Source organism: Salminus brasiliensis, chromosome 9, assembly GCF_030463535.1.
Source record: "Salminus brasiliensis chromosome 9, fSalBra1.hap2, whole genome shotgun sequence".
In the NCBI taxonomy this organism is placed as follows: domain Eukaryota; kingdom Metazoa; phylum Chordata; class Actinopteri; order Characiformes; family Bryconidae; genus Salminus; species Salminus brasiliensis.
The window spans coordinates 27,157,867-27,180,913 of record NC_132886.1 but is presented as its reverse complement, the minus strand read 5'-3'; the positions used below and the strand labels follow the sequence as shown (position 1 = coordinate 27,180,913).

The following is a 23,047-nucleotide window of genomic DNA, read 5'->3' as shown; positions in this document are numbered from 1 at the left end:
TGAACTTAAGTGTAGCTACCTGTGGGTCCTGTAATAAATTAAGGATGGTTTGAAATGTCTTTATGCATCTTGTGTTCCACTCATGGGCTGAACCTGCTAGCACAGTTTGACCTGACCATGCTGGCAGTTGTTTTATGTAAATTATTCTTTAGACAGTGGTTGATTTTCCATTGTTTTCAGATGTGCAGCTGATGTGGAGCACCTGATTCTAACTTTAGACATTTTAAGTAGTAATAAATGTGGGGTGCTCTTACTTTATCCTCACAATAAAATTGAATTTCTCTTATTTACAATTTATACATGGTTCTTATATCTTTAGTTTTATATTTTAGTTATGTTACCTCTATCTCCTAATATTGTTAGAATGAAGATCAAATGTCCAGATGATTAAGTATATTAATAAAGACAAAGGTCATGGGGTGTACTAACATTTTCACATGTAATAACGTAGTTATTTTTCAGAATTACTAAGGTAACATTTGTGTCTAGATATTTTTAGACCATATAACAGTTAAAGACGCCTGGATGCCAGCCAAAGTTATCCTCCTGATTGGTTTAGAGTGTTAGAGTTAAAATTGTCAGGAAAACAATGTTAAAAGACTGAACATGTTGACAATTTGTTTATAATTAATGTTATTTTTTAATAAATGAATTTGTTATGAAGTGTATTTTAAATTTGTGCACACTGTTTTTATTTTACAATCAGAATAATATAATAATAACTTTCCTTTTAACTTTTTAACTTTACTTTTTTTATAATAAAGTTACTTTACTTTTATCACTCAAAAACATTTAAAAGCACCTGTGTTACTCAAGACCGGGATCTGTGTTTTTCACCCCTGAAACTCAGCACTACACTGTGTAGCAACATTGCAGATACAATCAAACTGCTGTAATATTAACACCAACTGTAAATGTACAAACCAATCTAAATGTACAAAGTCTGATCTTATCCTGATAAACTACTGTTTATATTGTAAAAGTAAAATCAGCTCTGATCTCTTCATCATTTCATATCAACAGAAATACCCACAACAACACTGAGAGTGGATCCTAACACCACTGTCCACACTGGAGACACACTTACTCTGACCTGTGATCTGCAGATCTCACTCACTGGATGGAAGTTTAGGTGGTTCAAAAACAGTGAGGAGTCTGACTGCTGAATATAAAGACACCAACACACTCAGTATAACAGTGTCTGATACAGCAGAGTATCAGTGTGTAGCACTCAGAGGTGACTACTGCTCACACCTCAGTGATCCAGTCAGGATTACAGTTGGTAAGTAATTATTTCTGTTTTTCTTTTCAGAATATCTTAAAGGTGCAGTTACAGAAACACCCTGTTTAATCATAAGAGATAAATAGGTTTGAAAATTGGCAATTTTTTATGGGTCAAACATAGAATAGAACAGATATAACTGACACATCAGAGTGCTTATTACACCCTGTACACTCTGACCTCTCTACTTCTGGACCAATGTTAAGCTGAGCGATGATCAGTCTCATATTGATTATCTGTGATGCTTTCTGTTAATAAATTTATCTGTCTCCAAACTCTAATTAAGCTTTTACTACATTACACAGATTTCAGTCTTGGTGATGTACTGAGATCAGTGTTTTCTCAGAGACAGAAAGAGTGTGTTTTGCTCTGTTGAAGATAATTACTGTGAACTGTGTTAAAACCAGTATGATTTTTACAGTTTCATACAGCATATTGTGCTAAATTCTGTAATAAGTGTTTACAGTATGGGAGATTATACTGTATCAGAGAATGTACTCTACAGCTAATGTGCATTTATCATAATAACATAAAAAATATATTTAAAAGGTTCAATCATAACTTTTGTATAGTTTCATGTTTAGAAAACATTCATGTTTTACCTACAATTCTCCAACCTCTGTTGATCCCATAGCAAAAAATAATGATATTTGAAATTTACATGGTCTAAATGTGTTAGGGGGTCCTGTCATGGCGGGTTAGGCCAGACACAGAGGGATGAACACTCTCAAAGATGATCTCAATGCAAGTAGCTTATTTATCCAACACAAGACAAACAAAAGGGGGCAAGTGAAACAAAAAGATGCATCAACTAAAGGGCATAAACGTGAACACATGGATCAAAAACAGAACATGGTTTAGCTGGGGAACCTGCTACCTGGCAAGAGCTGCTAGGCCGACCCAACCTGGAACTGCTGCGTGGCAGAGGGTCGCCTAGCTGGAACATAAGTAGAGGGAGTCTCTCCCTGAAAAGCGAGCGAACCTCACTGGAAGCTTGAACCTCAGAGTAGATCAGCAGTCGACGACGGAGTCGAGCCAAATCTAGCCTAAACACTAAGTGGAGAACGGACCATAAACCATAAACCATAGACCATATATATCTATTTACCATATAATTCTCGGCATCGAACAGAGCGTCAATGCCCCTTAAGTACCCCTAGCCTCAGGTGAAACGCATGAACTAAACAAGACTTGATAACCCTGAACAAAAACACCTGAACATGAACAAATGAAAAAATGTCACATTAAATCAATGTGCTCTCTTTAGGTTCTGTGGTGTGAACCAATGATGTGTTCAGAAACTAACATTATTTCAAACTCCTATATTTTACCAAATTAAAAAATTCAGTTTCCCATGATATGGGGCTATAAATATATGATATATGGGGCTCTTTAAAAGTCAACTAAGCTTTTAATCTAAAGCTGGTTAATGTGTGTGATGGAGTGCTTGTAGCGGACTGCATGCGCAAATTTATTAGGGATAAGGCAAAATCACGGGCAGGTAGGTACATCAAAGGTAAATCCATACTCTAAAACAAAAAGCAAAAACAACTAATTAACTAATTAGTATATTGTGCCTAGAGTCAAGCCTCATGTGAGAGGCGGAGCCCAGGCCTTCTGCATGGGCACCCCACTAAGGCCAACAGAGGGAGACATTACAATATGAGAACATCAGTGTGATAAAGACTCTGATTTCATGATCTGAACTCTGTGCTTCATCTCAATCAGCAGACAAACCTAAACCTGAACTCAGATCGAGGTTTAAAGGAGCTGCACTGAGAGGAAGCTCAGTGACTCTGGAGTGTGTCCTGGATCAGTCTGCTGGATGGAGGTTTTACTGGACTAAACACACACAGAACCCTCAGAATGAGTTCAGCACTGAAACACACTCCCACACCATCAGCTCAGTTAGTGTCTCCGATGGAGGTCAGTACTGGTGCAGAGCTGGGAGAGGAGACCCAGTCAACTACACACCCTACAGTGATGCACTCTGGGTAAACGTTACTGGTGAGTTAGAAAAATGTGATGATACAGTGTTGAATTGTTAGAAAGCATGTAGTTAACTGCTATTTTAAGAATATTAGTTAAAAACAGTTGTTGTTTATTAACATGAATTATTGTATTACAGAAAGTGCTAAATCTGTGGTGTCCATTAAACCTGATAAAGATGTGTTCAGGGGAGAGCCTGTCACTCTAAGGTGTGACATACAGGTAGGAGGAGACACTGAGTGGAAATACAACTGGTTTAAGAGTGATCCAGCGTTTCACTCACACAGCACCACTCAGGAGTACACAATCAGCCCTGTTACAGAGTTTGGTAAATACACCTGCAGAGGAGAAAGAAGAAGTGACTCTCAGCTCTCAGAGATCAGTGACGCTGTTACACTGACTGTGTTTGGTGGGTGTGTGGGTTTTTTTCTCATTAATTATATGTGATCATCTTATCACTCTGTATCTTCATGTTGTTCTTCTTCTCTATGCTGTCAGGTGAAGCCCAGGCTGTACTGAACGTGTCTCCTCAGAGCTGGCTGACTGAAGGAGACTCAGTGACTCTAAGCTGTGAGGTTAGAGACTCCTCTACAGGCTGGACGTTCAGCTGGTACAGAGATGGTGAGGAGCTCCACTCAGACAGCAGAAAAGAAGCTGGAGGCTCCTACACTCTCAGTGCTGCTGCTCTACATCACACAGGAGTTTATGAGTGCAGAGCAAAGAGAGGAGAACCAGCCTTTCACACACAGTTCAGCAACCTACAGCCACTGTGGATCACTGGTGAGGACATGGTGGGAATGATTTACATTTACTGATTTTAGATCATCTGTTGCTGGGCACATGATGACCCATAATTTTTAACTGTACCCTTTCAATGTATTCTTACATTAGGTGTTTCCATGAAAGTAGTCTAAATATATTGCCTTAATCAAATCAATTGAAGGGATCAATGGTTCATTTGTTCAGCATTAGTTTCAATACTGTTTTCTAACACTAAATTGTGTTAGTGTCAGGCCCGCGTCGCCGCGCCCGCCCCGGAGCCCTGCAGGCTCTCATGAGGACTCTTGTTTTAAGATTCACGTTCATGTCTAGTTTCACGAGCTCTGTTTTACATCATGTGTGTTTGATTTATGTTCATTGTTTTTGTTAATATGTTTCATCTGAGGCTGAGATATTTATATTTACTGTTCATGGGCGAGCCTCTTTACCAGGTCTGTCTTACTCATGCCGTTTGGGTTCTGCAGCTGATCTCTCAGCTCTCATTTTCACATCATGTAAGTTCCCTATCGCCTGACGAGCGCAGCTTTAGTTTTCCAGAGTTTTACCAGGCACTGCCTGTTGGTTTATGTTATCGTTTCTCATCCCGCTCATTCCCTCTATGCTAGCTTAGCTCCAGGATTCCCTCCAGCCTCAGGTGTGTGTCCTTGCTTTGCCCATATTACATTGTCACAGTTGTGTTTGGTTTTTCCTTTGGCCATGTACTTTGCTGCTTTTTCTTCAGTTTACTCCTGTTTAGTGTGTTAATAAACTCTCTCGCATCGAGTCATCCCCTGCGAGTGTTCACTCTCATTGTCAGACCTAGTCAGTGATGACAGAATTCTCGGCAGACGGCCTCCGAACAGCGGGGTAATGGAAGCCTTGAATCAACAGCAATTACTCTATAGAGTGTGTCCGAGACTGTTGGTCACCTGGCGCAGCAACAGGCAGACCAGCAGCAACAAATCACCCAACTAGTGGGTGGCATTCGGGGGCTCATGAAACTCGTTCTCCCATTGAAGAAACAAAGTTCTCCCAGCTCTGCCACGACGCCACTTAGTTCGTATCCGTTAGGCAAGCCGGATACATATAATGGCGATCCAGAGCTTTGCGAGGGGTTCTTGTTACTGTGCGTGGCCTTTGTTAAGAATCAACCGACCGGCACCAATCAGGCGAAGATCGCCTTCCTTGTATCCTGTCTCGCAGGGAAAGCTCTTTATTGGGCCACAGCCGCCTGGGAAGAGCTAAGCGACAAGCCCTTCTCGGACTACCTTAAAAATTTTACAACCTCCCCAAAAAGGGCTCACTAAGGGCGACCTCCTGCTGTAAATGGAGCAGGGCGCCAGGTCGGCGGCCCAGTACGCGCTGGAGTTCTGTACTCTAGCCGCGGGCAGTGGGTGGAACCAGCCGGCCTTGGTGGCACTGTTCCATAATGGGCTTAGCCCTTGTCTGCAGTGGGAGCTGGCGTGCCAGGGTGAGTCGTTAGAGCTGGACGAGCTCTTAGGTCGCCCTACCAACCCCAGAACCCACGGAGCTGGGGGATCAGCAGCCAGGCCCAGAAGGCAGACCGGTCTGGCTGCTCAGCGTAGTGTAACGTTCATGAGTCCAGGGGGACTACTCGCCCCAACGTTGTCAGCAGCGCCTGTCAGTGAGCCATGGAGGTGAGGCCTCTCCACATCACCGCCCTGGACGGGCAGCCCACGGGTCCCCGGCCTATCACCCACGTCACTGCTGGGGTCAAGTTAGCCGCCAGTTTCCTCCACCAGGAGGAGGCATCACTGCTGGTTCTCCCAGTCTCCAAGCATAAGCTGATACTAGGTCTGCCCTGGTTGACCCAGCATAACCCCCACATTTCCTGGCCCAAACGGGAAATCGTGTCCTGGTCCCTGTATTGTCACGAGCACTGCCTTAGCCTATCCCCCCTTAGGGTCATGTCACCCTCTGTAGAGAGCCCCAAGCCTGAAACCTTAGTAGTCCTGCCTCCAGAGTATGCTGACATGCAGGACGTGTTCAGCAAATCCAGTGCTGCTAAGCTTCTCCCGCTTCGCCCGTATGATTGTGCTATTGATCTAGTGGAGGGGGCCACATTGCCCAAAGCAATCACAGAAGCTTTAGCCCAGGGATCCATCACACTGTCCAAGTCTCCGGTGGATTCAGGGTTCTTTTTCATCCAAAAAAAGGGAGGGGGGTTAAGGCCATGCATCGATTATCGGGAGCTGAATGCTATCACCAAGATATATCTGTAAGGGGTAGCTCTAGGGCAAGGCCTCCTCCTGCCACCAGGGGGAGGCCCCGAGTCACCCCAGCTAGTGATTGAGCCCAATTCCCTACACCTGGGAAGTAGGCTATATAGGCACACAGATCCAGTTGCCCCACTGCTGGATCTTTTGACTCTGGTCGTGTGTGTCTGTGTGCCTGTGTAGTTCTTGAGTGGAAGGCTGAGTATGTGTCACTCCCCTTCATGTGTCTCTCCCGAGTCTGTCTCCGTGTCTGTGCAGTGTGTGTGTCTGTGTGTGTGTGTGCGTGTAGCACTCATACACTCTTGTACCAGAGGAAGGCAGGAGTGTCTGTCTTCCCTGGTGTGTGTGCCCGTGTGTGTGTGTATGTGTGTGTGTTTGCACACATACACTAGTTTTACAGAGGAAGGCAGGAGTGTCTGCCTTCCCTGTAACTTCTCAGTTTTCTGGTTTCTTTTGGGAGATCCTTTTTGTCCTTAGTTGTATTTCCCTCTAGTGTTAAAGAGGTAGCCAGCTCTCCCCTGGCGTCCTTTGTTTGTTTATTAAACCCATCCCTTTTTTAAGTTTCATTTGTTGGCTGCTTTCATAACTGCCGCTTTGGTGAAGTGGCAGAGCGTCAGTCTCGCGACGCGGCGGCCTGGGTTCGAGTCCCGAGAGGCTTTATTTTTCATTTCCGTTTTACCTGCTCTAAGATTGAAAGACTCTGCACTTGGGCCCGTTGGCTACCACGTGATTGTGGTAGCTCACTCAGTAGCGCGCCAGCCCGCCAACACGGCGGCCTGGGTTCAAACCCCGCTGTAAGTGAGCACCACATTACAATATCCATATCCCATGCCGTTAGTCCCGTCCGCCCTCAGACAGTTGCAGGGAGCCCGGATCCTTACCCAATTAGATCTGTGCAGTGCGTATAACTTAGTACACATCAGGGGGTGGGATGAGTGGAAGACGGCGTTCATGACCACCAGGGGACACTACCAGTATGGGGTCATGCCGTACAGGTTAGCCAACGCCCCCGCTGTTTTTTAAGCATTTATCAATGACGTCCTCAAAGACTACCTTGGACACTTTGTGGTGGTCTTTTTGGACGACATCCAAAAAGGGGTTGGGGCTGTTCTCTCCCATCGTCACGGGAAAGCAACAGGCTTCACCCGGTGGCCTTCTATTCAAAAAAGCTCATGGGGGCCGAGTGGAACTATGGGGTAGGGAATAGGGAGCTCCTAGTGGTTAAGAAGGCGCTAGGGGAGTGGCGTCAATGGTTGGAGGGTGCTGCCTACCCCTTTCTAGTCTTAACAGAACATAAGATCCAAGTGTACCTTGGCAGGCAAAATGTCTTACCCCTGGCAAGCTAGGTGGTCCCTGTTCTTTGCCAGTTTCCAGTTCATGATCTCTTATCGGCAGGTCTCCCGCAATACCAAGGCAGATGTTCTCTCTCGCATCCGCCAGTCGGTGGATGAGGGAGAGACCGCACCAGCACCGTTCCTACCGTTGAGTGTAACCGTCGCGGTAATTCAGTGGGACCGGGACAATGCCCTCATGCACACCACCGTGCCCCCCCTCATACCCCCTGGACAGGGTTTACGTCCCGGCGGCGCTCCAGGAGAAGCTTATTGTCTGGGATCACGCTTCCCCAGCTTTAGGTCACCCAGGTGAGGCCCGTACATACTATCTGCTCTTACCCAAGTACTGGTGTGAAAGGATGAGGGCTGCTTTTTCTTGAGTTTACCCCTGTTTATTGTGTTAATAAACTCTTTCACATTAAGACATCCCTTGCGAGTGTTCACCCTCATTATCAGACCTAGTCAGCCATGACAGTTAGAAAAAGATCTGTAGACAATATTTAGATCTACATTGCCTAAAGTATTCAACCCTTTTCTTTGATTTTTTAGACAAGAATAAAATATTTTTATTGAAATCTTTATTAAATTGAGGATGAGCTTTGACTCCAGAACATTCACCCTGTTGGGTGCTTTTTCTTGAGTTTACCCCTGTTTATTGTGTTAATAAACTCTTTCTCATTAAGACATCCCTTGCGAGTGTTCACCCTCATTATCAGACCTAGTCAGTCATGACAGTTAAAAAAAATCTGTAGACAATATTTAGATCTACATTGCCTAATGTATTCAACCCTTTTCTTTGATTTCTTAGACAAGAATAAAATATTTTTATTTAAATCTTTATTAAATTGAGGATGAGCTTTGACTCCAGAACATTCACCCTGTTGTCTTTAAACCATTTCTGTGTTATTTTCCCTAAATGCTATGGGTCATTGTCTGGATGGAACATTTGTGGTTCTCTTGCAGTCTGAATCAGATTGTCCTCCAGGATTTCTCCATACTTTTCATTCATTTTACTCTTTACAAGTCGTCCAGGTTCTGCTGTCGAGAAGCATCCCTACAACATGATGCTGCCACAACCATGCTTCATGATGGGGATGGCAAATTTGTGGTTTGGTGTCCACCAAACATAGCATCATAGGTGTCTTGGTGGCCTCCCTCACTATTCTCCTTATTGCATCGTCACTCAGTTTGTGAGGACGGCCTGCTCTTGGCAGATTTACACATGTACCATATTCCCTATATTTCTTAATGATGGACTTAACTGACGGACTTGTAATTAATATTTATTTTTATTTATATTTAATATTTTTTATAAAAATATTAATATTTTTATAGGCGCTGTAAACTGTAACCTGTGCACCTTTCAGGTGATTTCACAAGCAGTGTTAAGACCAGACAAAGGTAGCAACATGCTCCAAAGTATTGCATACAATGCAGTTCGTATGAAGCGCCTTTGTTCATTTTGAGAGACATTATAGCATTATGACCTTCACAGCACTGACTTCATGAGTAGGGCTTCATTGCTTTGGTGAATTTGTTTCTGTGAGTTTTCTCTTTATTCTTCAGCTTCATCTCCTCCAGTCTCTCTCATCATCAGTCCCAGCAGAACACAGCACTTTATTAATGCCTCTCTGTCACTGAGCTGTGAGGGACAGAGTGACTCTACTGGATGGAGAGTGAGTCGATACACACACAGTGGGAAGGTATCAGATTGTCCATCAGGCTGGGGATCAGTAACAGGATCTATCTGCAGCATCAGCTCTCTCTCCACATCTCACACTGGAGTGTACTGGTGTCAGTCTGAATCTGGAGGGAGGAGTCTTCCAGTCATCATCACAGTGCACAGTAAGTCTACAGTATTCTTATCACAGGAGTCCAGTATATGGAGCAGCACTATTGAATAATTTAGAATAAATCTGATGTAAAAAATTCACATGAAGTCTACACAGTATGGCTGGGTGGTCGGGTGATGACCTGTTAAAGTAATCAGTAATCTAATCTAAAATGAACATAATGTAATCTGATTATTTTATGCTGGAGTCTGGAGGAACAATCCATCTTGTTAGAAATCAGAAAACCGAGGACTGTTAAGAAATATAATACTGTCCAGTGCTGTTCAAATGTGTTTCAGATAAATATATTTATTATCAAAAATAAGTGTCACACCAATGCCTCTGTTTGGCTCTCAAGCACATGGCTCTATTTTCTGTCACGCCCCGTCTCTTTGTTTGGTTTCACCATGTGGTTCCTAGCACATGGTTTTGTTTGTATCTTGTCATTCTTAGCCCTGCCTGTTCGTCAGTGATCCCACCTGTGCCTTATTTGTAGCCTTGCCCCCTTGTTAGCTCCAGGTGTTCTTTGTTTGTATTTGTTATAAGTACCCCTCTGTTTCAGCCTTCATTTATACATATGGTCATGTCAGTATATGGTGTGTTGGCTCAGCCTGTTTGTTTCTACATGGTGTCATGACAGGGCAGCAGTGGTGACCTGATGGTGGAGGGATTTTACCAGTTTGTTTATTATAAACTAAATATTTACATTTGGTTTACACATCAAATTTTACTGGTGTTGGACATGTTCAATATTTTAAAACACAGTCTGTCAGGTTTCCTTTAAAACAGTTGTTTTTCTGTTTGTTTCTGTTAGTTTATACACCCTACTGTATCAAGTGTGTGTGTGTGTGTGTGTGTGTGTGTGTGACAGGTCTGTCTAGTTCAGAAACTCGATTTTCAGTTCTCAGTCTGCAGAGTAGTCTGCTGGCGATGTCTCCATATCTGCTGGTGTCCATCATACTGGGGGTCAAATGCTACAGAGCTCGAGGTAAGAACTCACTGTAAACACACTGTAAAGCTCACTGGATCAGAAATCTCTCTGTTCAACTTCAGCTGAATCAGGATCTCTGATTAAAGACTCATCTGTTCATCACTGTGTGTTTCACAGCTCAACCTGATGAGGTGAACAGGATGTAAGCTCTGATAGAAGGAGGAACATCTTACTGAGTGCTGAACTCCAAGTCTATGTTGGAGTTCTAATCCTGTGTGCTTTCAGCACCCTGTTAGAGATCCTCCAGTCTGGCAGATCAGCAGTAGAGAATTTTAACAGCAGCTTCATCCACTGAAACACCAACAACTTCATTTTCTCTTCCTGTCAGTAAGTGTAGTACTAGTAATGAGGCAGGTGTGGCGCTGTTTCAGCAGCTGTCTGTATTTCCTCCTCAGTTTTAATACTTTGTATCATTTTATCCATCTTTTATCCATCCAAACTAATTATTCTAGTCTTATTCTAAAGTCTTATTCTAAAATATATTAACTGTTATACTGCGATAATTATCTTGCTTTCATAAGTTAGATTCCATATTAAGTGGAATTTTAAGACAGGGCAAACTGAGTACTCTTTTTTTATGTTTAATATTTTCTTATTTATTTTTTAATATTCTCATTTTTATAGTATTTCTGTAATATTTTATTAACAAACTTTAAAAGTAAACATTATTAAGTGAAATTCTGTTAATTATAATAATGCTAATTATGTTCATTCAAAATGCACAACTTCAGTATTTCACACACTGTGCTGCACTAAATCACATTAACCACAACTCATATAACTTAAATATGATCCTTTAAAATAAACTGCCAATGTTAATCAGCATTCCTTAAGTACTGATCATATCCACAATATACTTTTTTTATATCAACTATCCATATCTAACATTCCAGGTCAACAACAAATTTGATCTAACGATCAAAAAGCTGGTACGATAGAAAAGCAATGCCAAACATAAACTGTACCACCAATTTACATATATGAGAGGGTGTGGCAAGGAACGGGGTGCAAGTGTGAACAGGAGGGACCGGAACTGACGAGATACAAAACAAGACCGGACAGGGAACTTGACAATAGGCTGGACACTGGACCTAAATGGGGACTGGAGACATGACTGGAAAGGTGATTGGGACAGAAATTGGTACTGGACAGGGAACAGGACAGGGATAGACATAGAAGCAAGAACTAAGACCATGCTGGAAACAGGAACAAAAACCATAACAGGGACAGAAACCAAACTAGAAACAGGCACCGGGATACTCAAGACAGGAACCAGGACATGAACATGTACAGAAACAAACACAAAATGAGGTCCAGGACTAACAAAAGACTAAGGTAATGTCTAAGGAAATTACGATTTGGGGATCTTCTTCACAGAGTCAGAGGCGGACGGGAACACTGGAATAGAGTCAGGGGCGGACTGGCAGTGGGCACCGCCATCTTGAATGCAGGAGCGGGGGGCACTGCTTGCCTTGATGCAGGTGCAGATAGCACTGCCGGAACAGTGACAGTAGCAGCTGGCACTGCTTGCCCCGGTAGCAGGCGCAGATGCCACTGCCAGGACAGGAACAAAGACAGGGGCAACTGGCACTGCCGGAACAGGAACAGAGACAGGAGCAGCTGGCACTGCTTGTCTTGTAGCAAGTGCAAATACCAGTGCTGAGACAGGAAAAGAGACAGGGGCAGCTGGCACTGCTTGCCTTGGGGCAGTCGCAGATGCCACTGCCAGAGCAGGAACAGGGGGCCTGGGTGCAAACCACTTCAAGTGGTTCCCACGATCTAGGATACTCATGCCAGGCGCATCTGGCCCAGGGATTACCCGCTACATCCATTATGTTGGTCTGTCCTTCTGTCATGCGGATTGCTGAGGCGGGAGGCAGAAGCAGACGTACACACAGGTATTATTTACAGATACGTAATATTAAGGCAAGCCAGGAAACAAAAAAACAAGAAAAAGGAGACCTCTAAATAAATACTTACCAGAACATAAAGCAAATGAAGTGAGGACCAGACTAAGACAAGAAAAACCTAAAGACATAAACATAAGCAAGATAACAATGAGACATTGTCTAGCTAAACAGACAAACTGAGCGAGGTAACAATTGGAACAACAGACAATGACAGGATACACTTAGAGTCAAAATACCTGCAGGGAAGTGAGCAGTTAATTGCCATTGAAAAAGAAAGCCTGCAGGTGGAAAAAGAGTGGGTACAGCTAAAACTGGAAAAAAAATGCTACAGGGAAGAAGAGGCATCATAAAGTACACTCTAAACATTTATGCTGAGGATAGAGCAAAACACCATTTATCCACTACACCACTGATACATACAACCATATAACCCCTCCAATACCAGGAACATGCAGACTACATAATCCAAGCTGGTAAATATGATTAGAAGCAGACGTACACACAGGTATTATTTACAGATACGTAATACTAAGGCGTAATACTACTACAAAATGTATTTTTGAAAACATAATTGCATCATGTACACTATGTTTAATGTGAACAATAATGATATTTACCAGCTTGGATTATGTAGTCTGCATGTTCCTGGTATAGGAGGGGTTATATGGTTGTATGTATCAATGGTGTAGTGGATAAATGGTGTTTTGCTCTATCCTCAGCATAAATGTTTAGAGTGTACTTTATGATGCCTCTTCTTCCCTGTAGCATTTTTTTCCAGTTTTAGCTGTAAAGGAGCTGCCCAGTGCTGCCAGAGTCTCATGCATGGGGGTGGGAGCTGTTCTCTAGCAAGGTTTGTTGTCATCCTCCTGCCTCCCACCACCTGCACTGGGTCTGAGAAGCTTCCCAGGACAGTGCTGGACCTCTTTATGAGTTTGTTCAGTCTCTTCTTGTCTGCCGTTGAGATGCTACTGCCCCAGCCGACCACTCCATAAAAGATGGCAGATGCCACCACTGTGTCAAAGAAAGTCCTCAGGAGTGCTCCCTGCATTTCAAAGGACCTCAGTCTCCTCAGCAGGTAGAGTCTGCTCTGGCCTTTCTTGTAGAGTGCAGCAGTGTTAACTGACCAGAACAGTTTGTTGTTTAGATGAACACCCAGGTATTTATAAGAGTCCACTCTCTCGATGTCCATACCCTGGATGTTCACTGATGGAGGGGGTGTCTGCCCCTGCGGAAATCCACCACCAGTTCTTTGGTCTTTCCTGCGTTTATCTGAAAGTGGTTCTGCAGACACCAGTCCACAAAGTCCTGAATCAGTTCTCTGTACTCACGGTCCTCCTCATTAGTTACAAGGCCGACAATCGCTGAGTCATCAGAGAACTTCTGGAGGTGACAGGTGGGTGAGCTGTACATGAAGTCAGCAGTGTACAGGCTAAAGAGGAACGGTGTCAAGACCGTTCCTTGAAGGGCCTCTGTGCTGTTGACCACCATATCAGAGACACAGTCCCGTACCCTCACATACTGTGGCCGGTTGGTGAGGTAGTCCAGTATCCAGTTTGACAGATGACTGTCCACTCCACAATTTTCCAGCTTGTCCTTTAGGAGCCCTGGCTGTATGGTGTTAAAAGCACTGGAGAAATCAAAGAATGTGATTCTCAGAGTCCTCTCTGGCTTCTCCAGGTGAGAAAGATCTCTGTGTAGAACATGATGGTAGTGCTACAAAGTGGGGATACAGTAGGGGTGTTTGTGTAGGAGAGGGCTAGGTGATTGATCAAATCTGTTGAAAAATAGATTCACAATAGTAAAGTTCATTCACATTCAAGTAGAGTTCATTCACCCACTTTTGGTCCTCACCACCTGGGAGTTGGACTTGTGTGGCCAGATATGGTTTTAAGGCCTTTCCAAGCTCCCCTGATATTGTTCTGCTGTTCTTACAGCTTCTTCCTGCAGCTGGCTTTCCACTCTCCGATCTTCCTTCTCAGTTCCCTCTGCACAGCTTCCATCCTAATCACCAGATCTGAAGGCCCTTTGGATTAATCCATGGCTTATTGTTGGAAAAATACTAAACAGTCTTGGTGGGGACAGTGTTATCCACACAGAAGTTGACATAGTCTATGATGCAGTGAGTTAGATTGTGAATGTCCTTCCAACACTGTTGTTGGGTACGCAACTATCAAGATAACATGCGAGAATTCCCTCTAGAGATAGTACACAGATATTACATAGATATGGCACATATGTCCTTTTTTGTATGTTTCTTCAAAAAAAAAGAGAAAACAATGTCTCTGAAAGTCTGGCTTATTTTATCTATGCATGTAAGGAATAGGTACCTAAACCATGGGCTGTTCGCTGGATAGCACTGGTTACTAAATGACCAGATGAGGTTGGAACAGGAAATGGCTGTGGTTTGTGTGGGGTAAAATAGATGCTGCTGGCTTTCCTCAGGCCTCTCTTGTTGTAGATGTCCTGTATGGGAGGAAGTGCAGCTGTGGTGATGTGCTGATTGGTTTACACCACCCTCTGTAGGGCCTTGTGTTTATCAGCAGTGGTGCAGTCATACCACACCGTTACACAGCCAGTCAGAATATAAATATACAGTCATATCAGAATATTATGACCATCCCTGGATTGGAATGAACACAACCCAGTACTGCAGTGACACTGACAAGGGTGTGGTGGTTTGTTAGTGTGTGTGTTGCATTAGTACACTGGAGTTTTTAAACACTTTAGTGTCGCTGCTTGACTAAGAATAATCCACCGACCAGAAATATGACAGCCAGTGTCCTGTGGGCAACGTCCTGTGACCACTGATGAAGGACTAGGGGATGAAACTGTTTCTAAAGGTTCGTCACCTTGGTACATATATGTGAAGCTATATATTAACAGTCATGTTAACAGATGTGTGAATGATGTTTATTCAGTATTTATAAATTAATGTTCATCAATATAGCAGCATGGTTTTAGAGCTATTTTACTCCCTCCCATCCTCACGTGGTTGTGGTTTGTCTCAATTGCACATCAGCAGTGACTTCAACCATTGCAGGAGGGGGAGGAGATGCTAAAAGGGTTTTTGCTTATCTCATCCCGTCAGATTCTCAGTAAAGAGCAGACTAAAATACATGAGCTTTTCTTTTAGACCAACTACACTTTAAAATAAAGAATGTAAAAGCATAAGTTTTTCACTTTAATAATAATAATAAATGACAACACATTTTATTTATAGGTGCCTTTCAGGACTCGCCATACATAAAAGGTCACCATACACAGAAGATCGCCATACACAAAAGAATAAAAAACAAAAAACATTAATGTCATGGCATGTACAGCTAGTCCAAGAGGGATGAACACTTGCAGAGATGGACACTCGTAGGAGGTGGAAACTATAACTTATACATGACTGTTCATTCTTTTGACAATTAAATAAGGACCCATGAACCTAACTGAAAGTTTGTGAGGGGAAATCCCCGTCCGCAGATCGTTTGTGGCCAACTAGACCCGATTCCCGTGCTTGTAGGACGGGGTCTCCTCTCTCTTGCGGTCAGCTTGAAGTTTGTAGCGCTGCAGGAAGGTCTGGATGTGTTGGTGGGTCGTGGTCCAGACTGCTTCCACCGCCAGCACCTGGGTCTCCGCAGCTGTCCAGGGGGCCAGTGGTGTCTGGTACCCCAGATAGCACTGATATGGGGTGCGGCCATTGGTCGCATCTTCGCGGCTGTGGTAGAAATTAGCAAATCCCAGAAAACGCTGGACCTCCTTAACGGAGCCAGGAGACGGCCTAAGACCACCTGGACCTTGGCTTAGTCCATCTGAACCCCCTCGCTTGATAATTATATATCCTAGAAAAGGGATCTCAGATAAATGAAACACACACTTCTCTAGCTTCGCGGAGAGCTGGTGGGCCCTTAGCCTTGCCAGGACCAGGCAAACCTGGCGCACATGCGTGAGCCAACCCATATGGCATGACCGTACTGGTAATGCCCTCTAGTGGTCAGGAAAGCTGTCTTCCTTTCATCCCCCCTCCCTGATGCGCACCAGTTTGTATGTGCTTCTCAGGTGTAATTTTGTAAACAGCTGGGCGACACGCAGCTGTTTGAGGGCAGACGGGACCAGGGACATGGGATAAGGGTAACGCTTGGTGATAGCCATTAGTGCTCGATAATCAATACCTCCCTTTTTCTGGATAAAGAAGAAACCTGTGGCTACGGAAGACTTGGACGTAGTTAAGTACCCCTGGGTTTAAGCTTCTGTGATGTACTCCTCCATTGAATGCTTCTCTTCCAAGCTCTAGATCCAAGCCTTGGGCAATGTGGAACTCTCCACTAGGTCTATAGCATAATCATAAGGGCGATGAGGGGGAAGCTTAGTTTGCTGAAGACGTCCTGCATGTCGACATATTCTGGGGGCCGGACGACCTGAACATTGGTCTCGGGGCTTTTTACCAAGGTAGACAGAACTCTGAGGGGGGCTAGGTGTAGGCAAAGGTCGCGGCAATACGGTGACCAGGATACTATTTCCTGTTCAGGCAAGGAAATCTGGGGTTGTGTTGGCTTAACCATGGCAAACCTTGTATTATGACATGCACGGAGACCTGGAAAACCAACAGGGAAGCCTCCTCCTGGTGGCTCACAATTCAGAGCTTTACCTGCGAGACTAAAAAGGCGATCCTCGCCTGGTCAGTGTCGGTCGGTTGGTTCTTAAAGATAACCGAGCACAACAAGAACCCCTCACAAAGCTCTGGATCGCCAGTGTACGTATCCGGTTTGCCCACCGGTTTGCCACTGTGAACTAGGGGATGTAGTGACTGGGCTGTGAGAGCTAGTGGGCTCCAACAAAGCTTCGGGAGCCCCTGGACGCCACCCACTAGTTGGGTGACCTGGTGCTGTTGGTCAGCCTGTTGCTGCGCCAGGTGACCAACAGTCTCAAACACACTGCATGAGACTCACTGAGTGAGTTGCTGCTGCTCCAAGAACTGTCCTTGGGTGCGAACAGCCTGATTCAAGACTCCCATACCCGCTGTTCGGAGATTTACAGCCAGGAATTCTGTCATGGCGTGTATGGCCAGACCAAGAGGGATGAACACTCGCAGAGATGTAAGCAAAGCAAGCTATTTTATGAATGTAAACAGGGTACAACACAAAGGGATACTAAAGGTGAAAATGCAGCAACTAAGGGTTAAACAGCAAACAGAACCAAAATGTGACAACAGAGATGGCGAACAAAACAAACCTGGGACTGGGAGGAACCAGGAGCTGAGCATGAGGGAAAGGGATGTAACGAGGAGAGAAGCAAGGAGGGAGCTAGAACAGAAAGCCACAGGCCGGGCCTGGGCATCGGTGGATTAAGCAAACAAAGGGTAGATCCACATTCTATTAACAAAAGAGGAGTAGCTAGGGAACCAGCCGCCAGACCAAAAAGTAAGGCCAACCTAACCTGACTGTGCAGCATGCTGCCTTAAACGTGGGTCACCTTGGAACCTGAGCAGGAAGTGAACATACCTCGCTTGCCTTGAGAGATGTTATTTTAATGTGCTATCAAGGACGACACCCACACTGTTTACCTGAAGGGAGGGGGAAACAAAAGTGTTGTCAATGGGAATGGAGAAACTGTTTACTTTTGCAAGGATAGAACAAATGATGACATCTGTTTTATCACTGTTGAGATAGAAAATTAAAGGAGAACCAAGACTTGACTTCCTGTAAACACTTGCAGAGGGAGGAGGGAGGGAGGATGGAGGTGGGTTTTCTAGAATGGTAGAGCTGGGTGTCGTCCACATAACAATGAAACTGGTTATACTTATGAAAGATATGACCTAAAGGAAGAAGTTAAATGATTTAACCAGGGGTGTTGGGAAGTGGAAAGTTCAGATTTATGGATAAGATTAGATATATCAGAGAAAGTGGAAAGCTAAAATATAGTAAATGGATAAACAAAAGGGGACTAAACAGGGGAAAATATGGGACAGGAAGTGGCAAGCTGGTATATCAGATCTATTTTAGAATTATCTTTTTTATTAGTAAATTGCAATGATCGACAGAATAGAAGTGTGAAGGTAAAGAGTCTGGTGGGTGAAGAGTGGTGGTTACCAGAGAGAATGGGGCATGTGAGTTTTCATCACTAGCACTAATAAATTGGGAATAGTTCTGGAATTTTGCTGTATGGAGATGGTCTTAATAAAAAAGAAGATTATGATATAGATCCCTGTGTATTGTGAGACCAGTTTTCCTGGAAAAACACTCCAGCTGGCTTCCTGTAGTTTTAAGATGACGTAGATTAGGCTGACTTCTGTTTCAGTTGAAGAGTGGAAATGACATCAGCTGATGAAGAACTAAAATAATACTGTTTACACAGTATTACTGGAACATACACACAATCACTCACATACATACACAAACACACAGACTCACACAAACAATCTAAATGCAGCCATCTGATTTCATGCCTGTTGCTACCAGTTATAACCAATGATAATTTTAACCACATGAACTTAAACGACAAGAGCAAGAGTTAGCAGAACCACAGTCAACAGACACAGCTCTTTCAGAAGTGCTATATTAACACTGCTGACCACCATGTTTGGACATAAACAGTTTAATGCTTTCATAACTGCACATGGAGAGTCTCTATAAAAGATGTTAAATTAATGTAACATATCGTCACTGTTGCACAAAATCCACAGTTTTTCCCTTTTATGTGTTTTTCCTGATGAATGGACCAATGGAAACATTTCAAAATTCAGAGTCAGCACTGCTTCTGTATGAAGGTGTCTAAATGCAGTCTGGAAGCTCTGAACTATCAGGTTCTGTATGATGATGTTTTCAAGAAAGAATCAGCAATTTGTTTCGGTTTGAGGAAGTACCCTTAACTTAATATTTTGTTGCACAACATTTTGAGGCAATCACTGCAATCAATCGATTCCTGTAACTGTCAATAAGACTTCTGTACCTCTCAGCAGGTATTTTGGCCCACTCCTCATGAGCAAACTGCTTCAGTTGTCTCAGGTTTGAAGGGTGCCTTTTTCCAGATGGCATGTTTCAGCTCCTTCCAAAGATGCTCAAAAGGATTTAGGTCAGGACTTATAGAAGGTCACCTCAGAATAGTCCAATGTTTTCCTCTTAGCAATTCTTGGGTGTTTTTAACTGTGTTTTTGGTCATTATCCTGTTGCAAGACCCATGACCTGCAACTGAGACCGAGTTTTCTTACACTAGGCAGCACATTTCTCTCTAGAATCCCTTGATAGTATTGAGATTTCATTGTACCCTGCATAGATTCAAGACACCCTGTGCCAGATGCAGCAAAGCAGCCCCAGAACAGAACCGAGCCTCTTCCATGTTTCACAGTAGGGACAGTGTTCTTTTCTTGATATGCTTCATTTTTTCTTTAATTAACCGAGGGGTACCAACAGTTTTGTCCATGTGTGTATATACCAATCAGCCATAACATTAAGACTATCCATGTTTCTACTCTTATTGTTGCTTTTATTAGCTCCGCTTATCATATAGGAGCAGTTTGTAGTTCTATGATTACAGACTGTAGGTCATCTGTTTCTATGTTTACTTTTTTAGCCTCCTTTCACCCTGTTCTTCAATGATCAGGACCCCACAGGACCACCAAAGAGAAGGTAGTAATTAGGTGGGGGGTCATTTTCAGCACTGCAGTGACACTGGTTCTGCTCTGGTATGAGTGGATCAGACAAAGTAGTGCTGCTGGATTTAATAAACACTGTGTCGACTCACTGTCCACTCTATTAGACACTCTTACTTAGGTCCACCTTGTAGATGTCCTTCATCAGTGGACAGGACACAAGACACTATTGTTTGGACTATTCTTTGTCCAGTAGTGATAATGAGGTGTTCAATATGCTGATGTAATGAACAATGAATGCAGAAACAATGAGGTGGTTTGTTTTATAAGATCCAGGCACCTTTGTAAATCCTACAGGAATTCTGAATATTTTATTAATGTTAATTTATTTTTGGTCATGTCTCTGAATACATTCAAGGGCAGATGCCAGGGCAACCTACCCACCATCACCCTACCCCTACTGGCTCCACCTCTGATTGTAGTTAGTTGAATATCTCTCTCCCAAATGAAGTAACCTTGGCAGTAAAAAAAGGAAGTGGTGAGTGCTTAAAGTAGACCTCCGTTCAACCCGCCTGTCAGTCAGTGGTCAGTGAGACAGTATGGAGGTCATTCCACTCTCTGTGCTGCTCTGTGAGTAACTCTTTTCTTTATGTCTTCAATATCTTCCAACATTGATTATTGATTAAGTATAAATGCTGATAATGCTGTAAGTCTAGATGGGTTCTCAGTCACACCCAGCACCACCATAAAAAACTAGGTGTTGTTTTTGACTCTGTTCTCAGATATAAATACACATTTTTCCTTGATATGTCTCTGCTCCGAAGTCTACAACCTTCTTCTAGCTAAATGGGTTGCCATTTTCCCTGTAACATAGAGAAAATCCCATCTCCATTTATTTTATACGTATTTTATACATGCTAACATGCTAATATAAAAAATTTGCTTCTTTAAAAATGTGGTGCTTTTTATACCAACTGTGTTTTAAAACCAATTATTGATTTTAAGAACAGTGCATTTCAGTACAGTGCTCCACATATATAGCCTTCTGTGGTCACACAATAGGCTATATATAATTACCGCTATTAAAGTACATTGTACTCCTATACAAATCAGCAACCCATTACCTGGCATTGATAGACATTTGCCATAGCAACAAAGAACTTTACCTTCAACTTAATTTTTTTCCCTTAAATTTTTTCCACCTGTGTTGCTTTAGGAATGATCAAATTACTGTTGGATGAAGAGCTGCTGAGTGAGTTTAATGAACCTTGAGGAGATAAGAGGTTTCTTTAGAAATTATTGTGCTACTTCCTTCAGCAGTTACATCATCAATGAAGATAAATAAGTAATCACATACACCTGTGAAGCCAAATGTCCCAAACATTATGCCACCTTGAAATAAGGAGGAATGTGTAAAAAGTGTTGAAATTTCAAAACTGAAATGGATGAAAACACCCTTTTATTTAAATGAACGTCTAAAATGTGTCTTTTAATGACATCTGATTGGTTTGATTTTAACAATGTAAATGGAGGGCCATACCAAGGGAAAATGTCCCCTTTTGTCCCAGATATTATGAAGGGACTGTATATGAGAAATGTGTTGACATTTTAATATTTATAAAGATCAAGAATTTTAGGGTGGCATAGTAGTGCTGTAGGTAGTGTGTGTGTTTGTAGCTCCAGGGGCCAATAGTTTTGGGTTTGGGATTAATCCTTGCACAAGTCTCTCAGTCTGTAAGCAATGTTAAGTGTTCTGCCTGTGTCTCTGAGGGTTTATTCCGGGCACTTCCAAAACTGGCTATGCTAAATTGCTCCTGGAGTGGTTGAATGGATGAGTGTGTGGTACCCTTTGATTGACTGGTTCCCTGTTCAGGCAGTATACCTGCATTGTTCCCAGTAATTTCAGGTAGGCTCTGGACCTACTGCGAAATTGACCAAGTAGATCGATGGATGGCATGAGTTTAATCAGGTGGTATATATATATATATATATATATATATATATATATATATATATATATACATTATAAGCAGTTGTAGTGGTGAGCATATCAGTTACTGCAGTGTGGTGGTTGTGATCAGTGCAGTTGTCGGTGTGATGGTGGTGGCAGTGGTGGATCATCTAGTGGAACAGTTCAGTGGTATCAGTGGTGGATCATCTAGTGGAACAGTTCAGTTGAAAGGAATGCAGTGCAATTCTCGATGCTTCAGGACTGGTTGCACCTGATGCTGTTCTTCCATTCAGTTTCAGTCTGAATAAGAGTTGGTTCACTTATATAAAGTTATATAGAGTTATAAACTATGTATATAAATGTAATGATACTCAGCTGATCTTGAACAGTCCTGAAACACCTTGAACCTTTAATTTCATACTTGAGTAACTAAACTGTCCTGATGTGCAAAACTGTTCCTGCAACATGTCCTCTGTTTCTCTCCTTACTTTAGTGCTGATTGTGCTCTTCCACTGTGGACAAACTGAAGGTAATTCATGTATTCATGCATTTATGGAATTATTTTATTTGTGTAGATTATTCCTCATTCGTAATACCAAATTAATACATACAATGTGTATCAACAGTAGATGCTGTAAGTCAGGCAGGTCCTTTTGAAAAGGTCAGTCCTGTAAAGGATGAAGAATATTCATAATCTCAACAAAACATTTATTACTTTATTTACAACATGATTATGATTATCTGGTAACAGTAGCACCTGGAAACAGTTCTTGAAGTTAGTGTGTTGGAAGTAGGAAACATGGGTCTAAATTCCTATTTAATGAAGCTGTCATGGCGGCTTAGGCCAGACACAGAGGGATGAACACTCGCAAGATGGGTCTAATGCAAGTATATTTATTAACAAAACACAGGATAACAGAAAGGGAAGAATGTAGCAAAAGGCAGCAAGTACAGGGCAAAACGATAAACCAAATACAACTGTGGCAAATCAAAGGGACAACACAAAATACACAGGTTGGTGGGTTCCGGGAGCTGAGCTAGGTGGTAGGGAAGGAACGGGAAGGAAATACCAACTAAAATCAACAGGCAGTGCCTGGGAGCAGAATAGCCGGATCGAGAGCAGAGGGAATCCCTTCTCCCTCCTAAAACACAAGCGAACCTCGCTGGAAGCTCAAACCTCTGAGTA

At 43.0% G+C, this 23,047-nt stretch overlaps 1 protein-coding gene across 1 annotated transcript in view; it reads left to right on the top strand.

The window, feature by feature from the left end:
- LOC140562762 (basement membrane-specific heparan sulfate proteoglycan core protein-like) overlaps positions 1-23,047 on the top strand; it is a 221,583-nt gene that overhangs the window by 167,117 nt on the left and 31,419 nt on the right. Inside the window, exon 23 of the mRNA XM_072688621.1 lies at positions 3,411-3,680. Coding sequence (XP_072544722.1) covers positions 3,411-3,680 — 270 coding nt within the window. The remainder of the gene's footprint in view (positions 1-3,410; positions 3,681-23,047) is intronic.